Source organism: Pterocles gutturalis, unplaced genomic scaffold, assembly GCF_000699245.1.
Source record: "Pterocles gutturalis isolate BGI_N339 unplaced genomic scaffold, ASM69924v1 scaffold47629, whole genome shotgun sequence".
NCBI classification, from domain to species: domain Eukaryota; kingdom Metazoa; phylum Chordata; class Aves; order Pterocliformes; family Pteroclidae; genus Pterocles; species Pterocles gutturalis.
In genome coordinates, this window is record NW_010137513.1 from 7,370 (window position 1) to 23,218 (window position 15,849).

The window sequence follows — 15,849 nt, forward strand, 5'->3', positions numbered from 1 at the left end:
TTGTCTCTTCATATCCCCTCCTCTTTTAAACAGAAGTCAAGATAATAAAAATTTTCATGAGTTTTACTTTAATATGGAATGTATTATGAAAATTCATTTATGCCTTTGGGGGAACATGGTTCCTGTAATAATTTGTAGTTACACTTTTCTTTAGAGAGGTTTATTTTAATGCGTTGTCTACATAGAGCTTTGATATTTTCCTTCAGTTTAAAAACGTCTATCATTATTTCTTCAGTAGACAATCAGCTACGATCCTTGCCTGCACAGTGGATTTAAAATCAACTGCAAATTGCTGAAGAATTGCACTTCAAGTGGTGTCAAGAGACAGGAGAAGCAGGTCTTCACTATAATGGAAGAGGCCAAGAGCTCAAAGAATGGAAATCATGACCCAAGGAAGTCTGTCCGTCTTGTCTGTGAGGAAGGCAAAGCAGTCAAAGTTACAAATAATCAAAATTATAAACATAATAGAAATGACAAATCTGTGAGGGATGTTGGGAGAAGTTCTCCAAGTGGGAATAGCAGCAAAAAGAGTAAACAAAATGATGTTTGTTCTGAAAAACAAGGAGAAAATAAATCGTGCAAAGTAAATAGTTGTATTCCTGGAACTAAAGATACGGGGTCAAACGTTCAGGATCGAAGTCATGGAAAAGCAAAAAAATTTTCTCATTTATCATCAGCAGTGGAAAACCTGAAACAGACAAAAGCTCAGACAGTGGGACAAAACTTTCCAGGCTCCCATGTTTCAGGCAACGGGGTCAGTACAGAAAGCTTAACAGCTACACAGAAAGAGAAACCAGTGTTGGAAAATCCACTGGGAATTCATACTTTGAAGACTAGTGTTGATCCGACTGGTGATCCTGGTAAGACTGCTTCAGATCAAAGCAGAATGGAACATAAGCCTGATGACTTCAGTGAGTATTATTCAACACTGCTTTATTCAATTTTCTTCTGGTAAAAATTGTTAGCAATCTGAAATGCGCTTTGAAATGTTTCTGTTTGCATTTTTTTTTCACATATATAGTAAGTTGCTGATTGCATTTAGAGAGAAAATACTATTAATACAAGTGTATTACTTAAGAGAATTAGGGATTATGATAATTGCTGTCCTTTTTCTCATGCCTAAGATCTAAACGTCTTTGAAAGGTACTTAGTGTGCGTGGGTTTCAGGCAATTTTGTGAATATAGTGTCTTGGGAGGGGGGAACCTTTCATAATACAGTTACCACTTAGAAAAATGACAGGTATTAGTGCTTTTCGGGTAGATCAGGGGAAAAATATGCAAGAAAAGGTTTTTTCTGTAGGTAGGAGGAGAATATTTACCTTCTTTTCTGTGATTGTTGTGCTCTTTTTGTTATTAAAAATATTTAAAATCTGTTTTGGCAGATGGCTTTTCAACTTAGGGAGCTCTGGAATACATACCGTCCATCAGTGATTACCCTTATGAGTTTTCAGTTCTTATACTTATTTTTTCAGTTTCAGAATTAAATATATGGATCAGGCTTTGTCTCACTTCAGTTTAACTCCTTAGCTCAGGATTTGTCAGACTTTTTCAGAATGCATTTTTTTTCTGATAAAAATGCTGCTTTAAGATGATGTGCCAGTGCAGACCTTCTATTTGAACTGTTTCCCACTATTGCAACAGCTACAGCAGTTGGTTGTATGGAAATACTAGGAAAATATTAAAGTGCTTATTTTTTTTAGCTATCTTAATAAAATTTAACAGGAAAAACAACTTGGAATGGCAGCATCCTGTGATCAGTCAGCTCTTTGTAGACCACTATTATGTACTGTAGGGACCATCTGTCACTAAGAAACCAGGACTTGAAAACTTGATCAGTTTTGATTCCTAGCTAGTCTGGGGGCACAGATCTCATTTGAAAAGAAAGAAAAAAGAAAAAAAAAACCAAAACACAGCCCTCACTTTTGCTGATGTAAAAACTACTGGAATAATTTAAGGTGTAGATGTTTGTACAAATTAGTGGACTATGAACAATTCATAGGCATCTGGAGGAACTGGCCTTCTGGAATTGACCTGAATGTTTGTGAGTAGCAGCGTTCCAGAACTCTGTGGTTGCTAGCCGTGGGCGGCAAGGTGTCGCAGTGTTCAGATGTAACTCCAGCAGCCTTCTAAATCGAGAGGTTGAAATACCTCATGACTGGCCCTGTAAGATCATTTGGGTGAACGTCTTTAAGGCAGTTCTGTGACTGTTTCCTTAACGAGATGTATTCTGTAAAAAATTTTAAGCCTAATATTTCTTACTTCTGTTATTGTAGAGCATCGTTATCTTGCATACTCTTTTCTGCATAACAAAGCCTTTCTTGCCTTGAAGAATTTAATAGAGACTGTGAAGTTACAACTGAAACACAAAATGAATTACCTTTTTTTTCCCCCCCTCTCTTTTATAGTACTCTTAATAGCAGACTAGTCTTTGAAGTTTCCCCAAAGTACTGGTTAACATACTGGGAAGATTCTAACATCTAAGGTGGTTTTGGCCAGCCTTTGGACAAAAAAAAAACCTGGAATGTAGCTCTAATTTGTGTCCAGCTCCTTCGTGAGATGCTCTTACCTGCTCTGTACGCTTAACTTCCACTTTTCCTCTTCTTGAGTTACTCTGAAGAAAATAACTATCTTTTTCTCTAGGTAAAATAAAGAATTCAGAATCAACTAAAGAACATCCTTTGGAAGCTGATTATTTAGAAAACTCTGCTGTTATTGATGAATCTAATTTGACAGCTGAACAGCAACTAGGATTGAAACAAGCTGAAGAACGTCTGGAAAGAGATTATATCTCCCGACTTGAAAAAGTAGGTTGAGTTATTTGTCAGATAAATAAGAAGATGGGTGTCTTGTTTCCTTATCATCACCATACTTCTAGTTGGGTGTTATTTCTCCTAGAGCCTGTTGCCTCTGTTTCTTTCCTCCTTATAATGAATCACTTTAATGATCTAAGATATTATCCCTAGTAGTTGACTAGTCATTCATTGTGGCCGATGATGTGGCTTGGAAACTTAGTGTTCCTTTTGTGGCACACATAGCCTTTGTAGAACAGTGTTTTTTAATTCTGCAGACTGAAAGGTTTACAGTTCCATTACTTACCTGAGATTTTCTAGAAAGTCTGGTTACTTGGAAACTCGGAATACAGTATCAAAAGGAACCTTGGGCTATCTGTAGTATAGTAGCCTTCCACCAGTCCGAGTCACCTATATTGAAGATGACTCCTTAAAAATGTTTGTCTAAACTGTTCTTAATATTATCTCAAGTGAAACAAATTTCAAAAGTCAGTATAGGTAACCCAGAAGTTTTTCTTAATGTCTAATGTAAGTGTCTCTTGCAGCACTTTAATCCCTCATATATTGTCCTGGGAAAATAAACATAAGTTGGTTACTTTTTTCAGCAGTTTTCTACACATTTGAAGTTCATTACCATTCCTGCAGTCTTATCATCTTTAGACTCACTCTTTGTTCTTTAGTCTCAGGGGTTTTTTAGTTATTCGTTCATTCATGTGGCTTTTCTGTAGGCATCCACCATGTAACTGATATCCAAAACTGGACATGCAATTTCAGCTGAGGTCTTACATATAAAGAGGAAAGCTGATTTAATCTGTCTGAAATATAGCATTTGTGTTTAGGATCTCTGCTTTTTTAGCAGCAATAGGATGTTGGCTTGTACTTTGGCCAGCAATGATCCCCATAGCCTTTTCTTAAGAAATACCCAATTAGGTGTTCCCAGCCCTGTATTTTTTGGAGTTGACAATACCTAAGGAGGAATGATATTTTGCTTTGATATTATTTAATTGCAGCTTATTTATTCCATTTCTCTAATTTATTCTGATCACTGAATTTTTGTCATCTTAGGTCCTCTGTAACCTCTCCCAACTTGGTATCTTTCACATTTGTAGTCAGCACACCCTCTATTGAGTTCCCTAAGTCTTCAACAAAAATACGAATGTTTCTCGCCCCAGAAGGACCCCTGTTGAAAAATACTTGGCACATGCTTTTAGAGTGGTGGTGAACCAGTCTAGGTATGCGTGCTGCAAGGACAGTTTTCTGAGCAGTCTTGCTCCTACCTTACTGTTCTTTATTTAGATAGTATTTATGGTATCCTTTTGAGACTGATACTATGACAAGTGACAAAAACTTCCACGATACAACATCTGCTGCTGCTTCTTCAAGCCCTCTGATTTTGTCTTTGGAAAAGCAACCCTAAAACTGGTTTGAGGCAATTTGTTTATAGCAGATCAGTTTGTCACGTGTGACTTTTTTTTTTTTCCCCTATGTATGTATTAGTAACTTAATTTATTACAGCATTTTTCTGGATGCTAATTGTGTCTGGTCTCAAATTCCTTGGCTCACCCTCCTTAGCCTTTTAAAGATATTCTTAAGTTTCTCTTTCCTAGTGATATGGAACCTTCCCATTCTCTGCGAGTTCTTTAAAATACAGCTGGCTCTGAGATGAATTAGCTCCCTGAATATCCAAGCACAAATTTTATGAAGCTTGGCTTGTTTGGATGCATCTATCTTACTCAAGTAGTAGTCTGTAGCTTTTTTGGTCTTGCTGTTTTGAGTTCTTGCCCCTCTCATTGGTGTCAAACGTAACTAGATGATTAAAAGAAGGCTTTACAATAAAGGCAAAATAAAAGGTGTTATATGATTCAACCTTTCTGGCAACATCTGTCGACATAATACGGCAGATGGGTATTGTAAAGAAATACCCAGTTTAAAAAATATATAATTATTGCTGATATTCTTTCAGTTTTAGAAGAGTGGTAAAATATTTTTGATCTACTTCAGTTATCAGCTATTGAATACTTGAATCTTCTGAGCTAGCCAAGTGTAACTGTCTGAAGTTGTTTTCCAAATGGATGTTTAATTTCATCTTACTAGGTATCTGTCTCATAGGAAATAAAGATGAAGACAGTAATAAAAGCATAATGATCATGTTATTTTAAAGTGATATTTACCCTGCAGTTGCAGGGTATCAGACCTTTTTTCTTCCCCCCAAAAGCAAAAGATCAGACTCAGTAAGTGGAAAAACTTGCCCAAATTTAGCAATGGTTTACATTTCCGTATAGTAAGTCAAATTTGTTTAACTGATCCTTAGTGTCTTTAAGACCTTAGTGTCTTAAAATGGTGTTCTCTGTTCATTCATTGTTATGTCACTGTTTAACATCTGGTGTTTTCAGTATGCTTTTCGGTTTTAGTAAATATAGATGTGTTAGAATTAGGACGAAAATGTTAAGTAGAGTTTTTTCTCTCCCAGTTATAACTGATAGCAGTTATTGGAAAAATGCTAACAAGTCTGAAGGAAAACTAAGTCTTTTTGTTGGGGCCCTTTTGTCTTTGCAGTGAGCATATAAAAAGGTTGCCAGTCTCTGTGGCTGTGTTTTACTAGAGCAAGAAAATATAACTTCAGGATGAGACAGGTTAAAGTGCAGTGTTTGTGAACAACCCCACATCTTTGCAGAGTTGGTCCCTTTTGCCTTTTAGTCTGGTAGTTTTCAGTGGTTTCCTGGTTGAATAAACTCCACTCCTCTTTGACCCTAGGAAAATAGTGGGTTTGTGTTGTTTTTTTTTTTAACCCCCCTCTATCGTCTCCTGAGGCTTAGCTGCTTCTTGCAGACTCTCAGGGGTCTCCCAGGCTGCAGCTCCCCATTTGTGTACTCCGTCTCTCCCAGACTATCTGTACAAAAAAAAAAAAGCTTTTTCTGCATGTTTCTCCAATTCTGAGCATCACTAATTATTCATCAAAATGGAATAACCTTACCCCTTCTCAGAGGATCCCACCTTATCCAGAGTATAGTCATGAGTAAGTCAGAAACTGGCTATCTTTCTTCTTGTTAGCCAGCCCCACCCTTTCTAGTAGAACAAAAATGCAGTACTTGCACAGTACGCTGGGAATATGCTCACCAAACAACAACACCATCTGTCATAACATGTATAGTAGATAATATGATGACTACTTTCCCATTTTCTCATCAGAGAAAGGAGGATAGATGTGAGATTTAATAAATCCATAGTTATTAAAAGCTTGAGCTGACAAGGGAATGGCTTACTGGCCTTCAGGTCAGCCTTAACAGGCATAAACTCTTCAGTCTTAATCTTGCCTCACTGAGAAAAGTGTAGTATTCAAGTCATCTCACTTCTTTTCCTTGCTTTTCCCACTTGTTATATGGGTAAAAATCCATTTGCACTGTGTGTTTTTAAAATTACTTAATGTTTGTAAAGCACCTTGACATTGCAAGTGTCACATAATTGTTAAATACAATTTATTACTCAAATAATTTAGTTTTTTAGACACTATTGTGAGAAACATTTTCTTTTAATCAATGACCATTTTTCCTCAGCGCTCCCCAGAATACACCAACTGTCAGTATCTATGCAAGCTCTGCTTAGTTCACATTGAAAATATCCAGGGAGCTCACAAGCATATTAAAGAAAAACGTCATAAGAAAAATATAATGGTAAGTTAGCAAATAAAATTTTGGCTGGTTTGTGGTTTGTTTTTTGGTTTTTTTTTTTTATATTTGTGTTTGTTTATTTTGTTGTGTGGTATGTTTTTGTTGGTCATCTTAATTTGGGTGAAAGTTTGTGTGCTAAGCAGAGATCCACAAATTTCTATTCCTCGTTTTCTGTTTGAGAGGAAGGGTTTGATAATCTGTCCAGCCAGAGAGGAAAGAGCAATTTTGGTCATTGCTTCTGAATTAGTGTCTCTGAATAGTGGGCAGTTCTTCGTACTTGTAGTAACAGAAGGCAAGGTAATGTAGGTGAGAAACACGTAGTTTTTCTGTTTCTTCCAAAAATAATATAATTGGTAGCAAGACCTCCAGCGACTGGAGATGGGGTTGGGGATATTGTTTTTTCTGTTTTGTCTTACTTGTGAAGAAAAATCTGCATCCTTTCTGTGATGGGTCAGCAGAGGGGATTGTATGTCTAGGCTAAGAAAAGACAATTACAGTAGAGAGAGATTCAGTTTCTGAGTCACTGTAAAGAAATATCCAATTTTTAAAAATATGATTGCTGATCGTCTCCCTGGGTTTATGTATGTGTTTAGTATGAAAACCAGGTTTTCAAAGAGAAAAACAGTTGGCTTATCAGATATCATGGTGTTACTGTTTGCTTTGCTTTATGGAACCGTTACATGCATGAAATCCAGTAAATGGCACACAGATTTTCTTGCCAACCCATTTTTGTACTGTCTAAGTGTTACATCATAACATATACCTATTTACAGCTCTAACTGTGATATGTGACTATCAAATAAGCTTCACAGCAGCTGTGGCTTCCCCACTAAAGAAGAACCCTAAAGCAGTGACATTAAAAAACCCACAGCCCTTTAAAATTGCACAGATTCCTTCTTATGCTAAATTTGTTCAAATAAGAACAGAATGAGAGATGCAGCCTAGAACTAACCAGACACTTTCATATTGGACTGTGTTCTCTTAGTGCATAATTATTTTCTGGTTATTATTTATTTCTGCTGTCAGTCACAGGTTTCATTTAGTTGGTGAATTTGTAAAACAAGTGATTGTTGTACTAACTCACAAATGACTTCATGCATCTGACATATTTCTTGCTATTGGATTAAATCAATTATGATTTGATGCATTAAAAATAACACTTTCTAGCACCAGCTGTTTAGGCAGCAATGGGATTCAAGTTATCAAAATTTCTTGGAGCTAGGAACACTTTTTCTGCCTCTGATATCTTTCAAGTACAATCCACTCTGAAAAAATCTATGTGACTCTGGAAAAACTTTCTCAGCTCCATTACTTTTATTATGTAGGAACAATCACAGCATTTCATTTCCTTGGATGAATTCTGTTTCAGAACTGTCAAAAAGTGTGGTTCAGGAATGTAACACAGCAGATTTCCTTCCCAGTTGCCAGCTGTGAAGCAACGTGTTCTCTTTCAAACACTGAGCATCTACTGCCATTTCTGTGAGCCACCCTATTACATTTGCCAGTTAGGCTGGGCAGAGTTCCTACCTTTGAAAGTGTTTGGTCACGACACCGTGTAAATGGGAGAACACAAACAGCAAACAGTACATTCTAATATCATGCAATAGTATGAGATAACCTTTTTCTCTTAAAATACTAGTTTTTACTTTTATCATCCAACAATTATTCAGGAAAAACAAGAAGAAAATGAGCTGCGTGCCCTCCCACCCCCCTCTTCCGCACAGTTGGCTGCTCTGAGTTTTACACTCATTGAGGCAGCAAATGAACAAGGCATATCAGATGATGACTTCAGAATTCGTCAAGAAATTGTAAACGAGATGGAGAAAATTATTCAACAGCCCTTACCAGGTATTCATAGTATTCTCCATTTTCTTTAGGTGAAAATTTTTCTTTATTTTTACATAGATTTTGATACCTTAATTAATGGTAAATTAATGTATTTGGGGTTAAATTATCTTTGTATTATACAATATTAATATATACCGGCATTTTAATACAGACTGGCAATTGATTTAAAAGGAGATAACAAACCTACAAAAAGAGGAGGATATGATTGTGCTTATTTTTGTTTCTTTCTGGTATGTGTTTGTTGAAGCTATTGGTCCTCTTTAAAGGGATGTTTTCTGATGAAGATTGGAAATTTCCAGGGCATGAAGTATTTCCTTCCTGGTTGTGTTTAAAGCCTCTGCCACTGAGGATCCCCCTCAGGCTCTAGTCCTACAAACCTTTCCACCTATACATTATCTAGCGTTACTAAATATCTTTGTCTGCTACAGTAGAGATTGTGGATTTTTTTTTTTCAAGTGCACTTAATTAAACTAATATAAATGTCGCAGGAAGGGAAAATGAGGAGGAGTCTGAAATGTATTTTTTTCCTACCAGTCCTTCATCTGTTTCTAATATCTCTCAGGGCAGATAAAAGTTGCATGAGGCAATTTTTTTCAAAGCATAGTTTTAGGAAAAAAAAAAACCAACCTAGACCTCAGCTCTGGGTGATTTAGTAAGCATATGAGACATTTTCAGTATGGAATTGTGATGTGAAATATTGCAGGTGCAAATCAGTAGATGTTAATTAAAACAAGTCATTAAAATCAACATGGGTTATTGTTTAACAGGTATTTCTTCTCATGTATATTTATGGTTAATGGGTCCTAAAATGGGGGGAGGTGTACTTTGAGATCACTTATAGCTTCCCAAAGTCTCTGGAATTGTTCTAAATAGGTCAGAATACTAGATTTACTTAACCATGTATAAGTATTATACCTCAGCTGCCTTTTTCTTGATTGAGTGCTTTACGTTGATTAAAAATAGGAGTAATTTAGAAAAAGAAAGTCTGAGTAGGTTAAATGCTTAGTCCCTTTTTTTTGCTTCAGTGGGTCAATAATGTTCAGTGCATTAATAAAGTTTGTAAAAATAGTCTGGATAGGTTGAATGGTAGTCTTCCTCCTTCCTCCCATTCAGAAGTACAGTATGGTACTTCAGTAGGACGTGTTGAATGTTCAAATCCAATTTATACAACTATCGGAAAATTAAATAATGCAACAATAAAATAATCTTTGACATTTGCTTCTTTGCATTGATTTCCCATCATCTCCTATAGTTAATGCATGGGGAATTTGAGAGCTGATTTTTGGAGCTACAGTAATGTTAACATGTTAACAATGGTTTGTTTTTCAGTGAATCTGAACAGAAGAAAGTATTAATCTCATTGATAAAAAAGAAGTTTTTGAACTTTTTGTTTCATCTATATTGAAACTGGGTTGATACTCTGTACTGTCCTTTTGTTTCAGAAATACCTTCCCTTTGCTCTGTAAAAATACTAGTAGTAAGAAAGATGTTGTTTGTTTGCTGCAGGATGATCAGCTTTAGTTTTAGGAGTTGTATTAAATATGTGCTTAAACATAAGGTGCTGAATAGAAGGAGGGCTTGTAGGGTGAAGGTTTGCTAATTGCTCTATACTATTGCCGTATGTGGCTCCTGATGCAGACTTCTGTTCTGAATCGCTATTGAGTTTTCCACTAATAGTGTATAAGCTTAAGGCAAAGCAAAGGAAATTATTACTTTTGCATAAATACTCATGAAAATTACTATGTTAGTGTTACTTGGCTGGCTGGCTTGTTTGCACTGATGAGCTGATGTGGAGGTGGGAGTCTGTGGTAGTAAATGACAATTTGTTTTTCCCTTTTTCAAAGCCCACTGTGTTTGAGTGAAATGTGTTTTCCTAAATGGTAAATTACAAAAAAATTAATTCATGCACAGTGTTGATAACATGGGATGTTCTGTCGTGATTTTCTTTTGACCTCGCATTATAACTATGCAAATGTTCTTACTGCTATGAAGAGCCATTGGAAGTAATTACAACTTTATTATTATTATCACTGTTATTGTTGTTATTAATTTTACCATACAGTAATGCCTTTTGAGAAGGCTAGTTTCTAAGTAGTGAAAAACAGAGAAAGGTTTGTTTGAAGCTGTGTATGTGTAAGATTTATTTTCTCTTTGAAGAATTATTTTCTTGTGGTTCTGTTTGAGAGAGTTTGGTCAGAAAACAACTGAAGGTACTAAGAAAAAATACAAGAAAAACCGTCTTTACTGTGAGGCTGGTTGAACACTGACACAGGTTGCCTAGAGAGGTTGTGGACTCTCCATCCTTGCAGATTTTCAAAACCCAACTGGACTGAGTTCTGGGCAGCCAACTGTAGGTGACCCTGCTTGAGCGGGGTGTTGGATTTGGAAGGGACTGAGAGTGGTCTCAATTTTCATCTGACATAAATATGTTAGAGCCCTGAGGAAACTCTTCATCTACGAAAATTATATAATGAAGTGAGATAAATTATTGTTTATAGAGTGGAATGATATTTCTCATTATCTTATTACTAATAGTTACTTTGCAATTGGTTTAGATCTGTTGTACATCTTTGCAGGTAAGGCACTGTATTAACTATAAAAACACTTGCTAAATGGATACTGTACTTTGTGTCTTGGATTATCGTGCATTTATATTTTATGTGCATGTTTCATAATGAATTGTGCATAGGAACTTGCTAATGTATATTGTAACACAAATAAAATTTTTTTGTGACAAATGTCTATGAAGCAACAAAGAGTTTTATAGTTGGCTACCTGCTGCAGTGGAATCAAGCTGTAGTTTTATTTTATTTAAATAAAATCCTGCTCTGAGATGGTGACAGTTATTACTATTTTATATTTAATTTTGTATTAAGAGCAAATAAAAGTAAGGCTGCATTGCAAAAATTCAGTAAAACAGCTTGAAGAATTTTGGATATTTGGCAATTACTCTATTTGAATTATCCGTTTTCCTGTGATTTCGCATTGTGGAAATGACTACCCTTCACAGGAGTGAGAAAGTGGTTCAATGTTAATTAATCTGGGAGTACTGCTTGGGAAGTACAGTATCTAAAGCAAAGTATGTGTTGTCCATTGAAGGATAATTTATTTACTAGTTGTTAAATGATTATGTTTTGCTCTCTTCCAGACTGTTCACTTAGGATGTATGGCTCCTGTTTAACTAGATTTGCTTTTAAGACCAGCGATGTAAACATTGATATCAAGTTCCCCCCAAAGGTGTGTAGATATTATCTTGTATTAACTAAGACTTTTTAAAATCTAGGTCATCAAAATTTGTATGTCCTCCATTGCCTTCATCTTCTATTGGGGCATATGGCGTTAGAATAGCACAAAGCACATACTCTTTGATTTGGTGTCAGGTGTGCTGTGAATCGAGTGGATAAAGTTTTCATTGCTTGTTAGATAACTTTAATTCTGCTTTTTTTTAATAATCTTATGCTAGCCAGTTTTTTTTTTTTTTTCTATTTTTAGAGTAAACATTGAAGCAATATGAAAATAGTTGGCTCTGGATAACTGTGCTTTTCCCCCTTTCCCCCCGCCTTTTAAAGGTGGGGCTAAAAGTAACAATTTTCCTTTGATGTTTTAGTGACTAACAAGTAGATGTCACATCCCAGTTTACAGTTTATTGTGGTATGAAATTCCTGCAGGGCAGTAGAACCTGCCTTTAAACATTGAAGCTGGTTCATGTTTAGTGTGTGATATAAGCAGCACGTTCTTGTGAGAGGCACAGCTGCTGAACTTGCTCTTTCTTGACTGTATGCGTTACAGTGGAATTCAAGATACTTGTTTTGGGTACATACTTACACACAGCATTTTGAAATCGTACTGCAGTTAGGAATCAAAACAGAGCCATTTTTCAAACAATTGCATGTGGAGTGTGCCATGTCACTTTTTCACAAAGACTCAAAGGTGGTGCTAATTTTTAGCTTTTCTTTGAACTATTAGAGCTTATCTTTGAAACCCCACTTAAGTTGATTTCTGGGGGGAAAACATACTTAAAAATTATAACCTTTAAAAACCCTTGGGAAAGTCTTGGCATTAAATTCCTTACTGTTGAGTGTTTCTAGTGGCATATGTTGACACTGAAATTGTTGAATATATGGCAAGTGTTTTGTTTTAACTTTATGGAGTCTGTTAATATGGAACTAGAAGTATTAACTAAAAAAGCTGTAGGCTAAAAGAAAGCTGGCTACTGTGTTTACTAGTATCTATTTTCATGGTTTGGACAGATATAGTTAACTTTTTAATAATGCTGACTTATTATTTCACTTTTGTGAAAGAATGTAGTGTAAAATAAAATAGGTTATTCTGAATAATGTAACCTGCTCTGACTTTGTCATTTTAGATGAGTCAACCAGATGTTCTGATACAGGTGCTTGAAATCTTGAAGAACAGTGGTGAGTTTTAGTTGCTTCTCATTTCTGTTTAATATTCCAACTGCTATTCAGTTGTTTTTATGCTTAATTTTTTTGTAAACTCACAAAAACGGATTAGTTTTTAGACAAAGTATGTGAGCAGCTTTTATGAATACCAGTGCTTGCGTAAGTGAGAGATGAGAACCTGCGGCAGGAGAGTGGCAGCCCAGGTAGTCCAGTTCAGATTGACAGAATTTATGGTAATATTGTTAGATATCAGGTCAAAAAGTATTTAGCTTTGTAGGAGAAATTCTACGCAGTAAATCCAAAAGCCACTTTTAGGAACATTGGTGAGAATTATTAGAAGACTTATGAAACTTGTAGCCTCCTTGTTCTGTCAAGAGGTCATCCAACCCTGTAATCTGCACATCTTGAACCAAGTGACGCAAGTAGCATTGCATTTTTGATCCTTCAGGAAATGTTGATAGGTCAGCTCCGTAAGTGGTTTTCAAACTGTCCTGATGGTTTGTCAAGAGTTTCAGTCTTGTGTCTTTCAAATGCTGTAAAGACAAAAGGGTTCTAGAAGAGATGCCAGCCCAGTTTCCTGACAAGGGTTTTTATTTTATTCCGAAATATTGCTTCCTGGTTAGCTATGCAGCACTTAATTTGAGTTGTTCTGTAAACGCATGGTATAAATGTCATAGTTTTAAAGACACTGTTGGGAAAGCTGTAAAAGACTTTCACACATAATGTTTTTTCCCTCCTTGCTTAGCTGTTTACTCAGATGTGGAGTCGGATTTCCATGCCAAAGTTCCTGTTGTCTTTTGCAAAGATGTTAAAAGGTACGTGTCATTGAAAAGGATTTTCAGTGAGATACCAGCTTTTAGTATGGTTGTTCATAGCAGTTGCTTGCCGACAAGAAATATTACTGTAACTTTTACCTGATGTTCATGTTAAAGGGGAATTGCTCATACCTGAAAATCTAGTTTCAATCTAGAAAGAAAGCTTAGCTTTGTTTTTGTGCCTCATAGAGTTCATTAGTTGTAGGAGTCTGAAAATACCAGTTCTACTTTTCATTAAATAGGGGAAAAGGGGAATGGTTTTCCATATGTTTAAAATTTCTGCCAGCAGTTTAATCCAGGGCTTTAAAAACATTTTATAAGATACACATTACCAGTAAGGACACATCATCTGACAGTTTCAGTAGATTCCTGAGAAGTAGCAACTTCTATAAATGAAACACAATTGCTGTGTGATGTCTACATTGCTTTAACTGGCTAGAGGTATGTGACTGAAACTCTGGGGAAGTGAATGCAGCAAGGGTGGGCATGTCTTTTCCTCTGTAATTATGCAAATGCCATGTAAGTACTAAGATAACAGAAATAATTATTCTGAGAAGCAAAATGAAAGCTTTTAGAGAGGCTGTTTTGTGGACTTACCAACTCTTAATATGCAGCAGGCCCGGAGTTTTCATTTATTTACTTATTTATTTGGTATGTGGAAGATATAAATGGAGTTTGAGTTGTGTAAGACTGCACAATGAAGTAATGGCCAAACTTACAGCAAATTCTTAATGCTGTTTTATATTTTTAGCTGTTATGTACTTCTGTAATCTCTAGATCCAACTGATGAGTTAATAGTAAAGAAAATGTGATTATATTCTGTAGCTTTTGTTTGAAAAGTTCAGGGTCTTGCATATTTTTTTATTATGGTAGATGTGATACCCCATCTCCTTCCTGCCCCAAGCGTCATCTGTATACACAAGGCGATAACTCTGTTTTACATTTGTAATTGCAGTGGTTTGACATGTAAAGTAAGTGCTAGAAATGATGTGGCTTGCCTTACAACGGACCTGCTGGCTGCACTTGGTAAACTGGAGCCTGTCCTTATTCCCTTGGTTTTGGCTTTCCGCTACTGGGCTAGAGTAAGTTTCTAAATATCGAGGATAATTGAATATGTTTATTTCCTCTTTTAAGTACTGCATACAATGTAATGTATAATGTACCATAAAAATCTTTGTAGAAAAGAACTTTGTGTGTCTAGTTCACCTCTTACCTTAACAGGCCAGAATGAGACTGAAGATTTTGGTGTGAAACTGTAAATATATATGAAGCTTCCACTAGTCTGTTAGCACGCTGTTACGCTAGTTCCTTAAAACTAGTTAATTGATCCTTGAAAACCAGCTCAACAGAGCAGTCGGGTCTTGCAAACTTTCTGCTGTTGAGGTCACACTGAAAAAAGTTAACTTACTCAAAAAAGGGTCTGTTGTCATACCCTGCTGTACTTTGTACAGACGTCAATGGTGATAACAGGAACCAAGTTATTATGTTCACAGCCAGCGTTTAACTGTCTTTAACAGTTCTGAAATTGCTGCCCGGCCATGTTTGACTTATGTCTTGGCTTTATTGAAAAATCAGTTGCATGGTAGTATTATTGTTGCTTGATTTAGCAAGGTGCTTTTACAAAAATTCCTGGTTTGCAATGTACAAGTAGCAGCAGTAGAAACTACAAAGAACTGTTGTAGTTTATGACATCTCTGTTCAGTTCCCATAGAAGAGATCAGTATGAGATTACAGCCAGATGCATAGAATCCCCATCTCCATATGAGACATGGCACAATAACAAATACCTGATAGTTGACTGAAATTCTAGATAGAAACATAAATGTGTCCCACAATCAGAAAATGTGATTAAACTGAAGAGAATAACATACAATAAAATAGCACAACTTAAGGCACTGCACAAATTACTGTAATTTATGTTTTGTCTGTACGTGGCATGACATGATGACTGCAGTTCCTGTGATAAAGGATTTTCTGTTTCACTCTAGTATGTATCTCACTTTGGTTTTATATTTGTCCTTTTATAATAGATCTTCAATTAAAATCCTGATGTTATATCAGAAGAGTAATGGTTTATTCTGTTACAGCTCTGTCATATTGACTGTCAGGCTGAAGGTGGGATTCCCTCATATTCCTTTGCCTTAATGGTGATATTTTTTCTTCAACAAAGAAAACCACGCATTTTACCATCCTATTTGGGCAATTGGGTAAGTTCTTTGGTAGTATAGTAAGCTTATTGTTAAATTGTTGAGGTTATTTCTTTGTTCTGCAAGGTCATAAAATATGCAGAATTTGATTGCCTAAGAAATTTGTAAGTAAAACACAT

General features: G+C 35.9%; 1 protein-coding gene across 1 annotated transcript in view; it reads left to right on the top strand.

Moving 5' to 3' along the window:
• Positions 1–242: 242 nt before the first annotated feature.
• Positions 243–15,849, top strand: part of ZCCHC11 (zinc finger, CCHC domain containing 11) — a 40,327-nt gene continuing 24,720 nt past the window's right edge. The window contains exons 1-9 of the mRNA XM_010082623.1: positions 243–911; positions 2,641–2,804; positions 6,344–6,460; positions 8,128–8,305; positions 11,454–11,542; positions 12,672–12,723; positions 13,454–13,523; positions 14,479–14,605; positions 15,611–15,730. Coding sequence (XP_010080925.1) covers positions 350–911; positions 2,641–2,804; positions 6,344–6,460; positions 8,128–8,305; positions 11,454–11,542; positions 12,672–12,723; positions 13,454–13,523; positions 14,479–14,605; positions 15,611–15,730 — 1,479 coding nt within the window. The 5' untranslated portion in view covers positions 243–349. The remainder of the gene's footprint in view (positions 912–2,640; positions 2,805–6,343; positions 6,461–8,127; positions 8,306–11,453; positions 11,543–12,671; positions 12,724–13,453; positions 13,524–14,478; positions 14,606–15,610; positions 15,731–15,849) is intronic.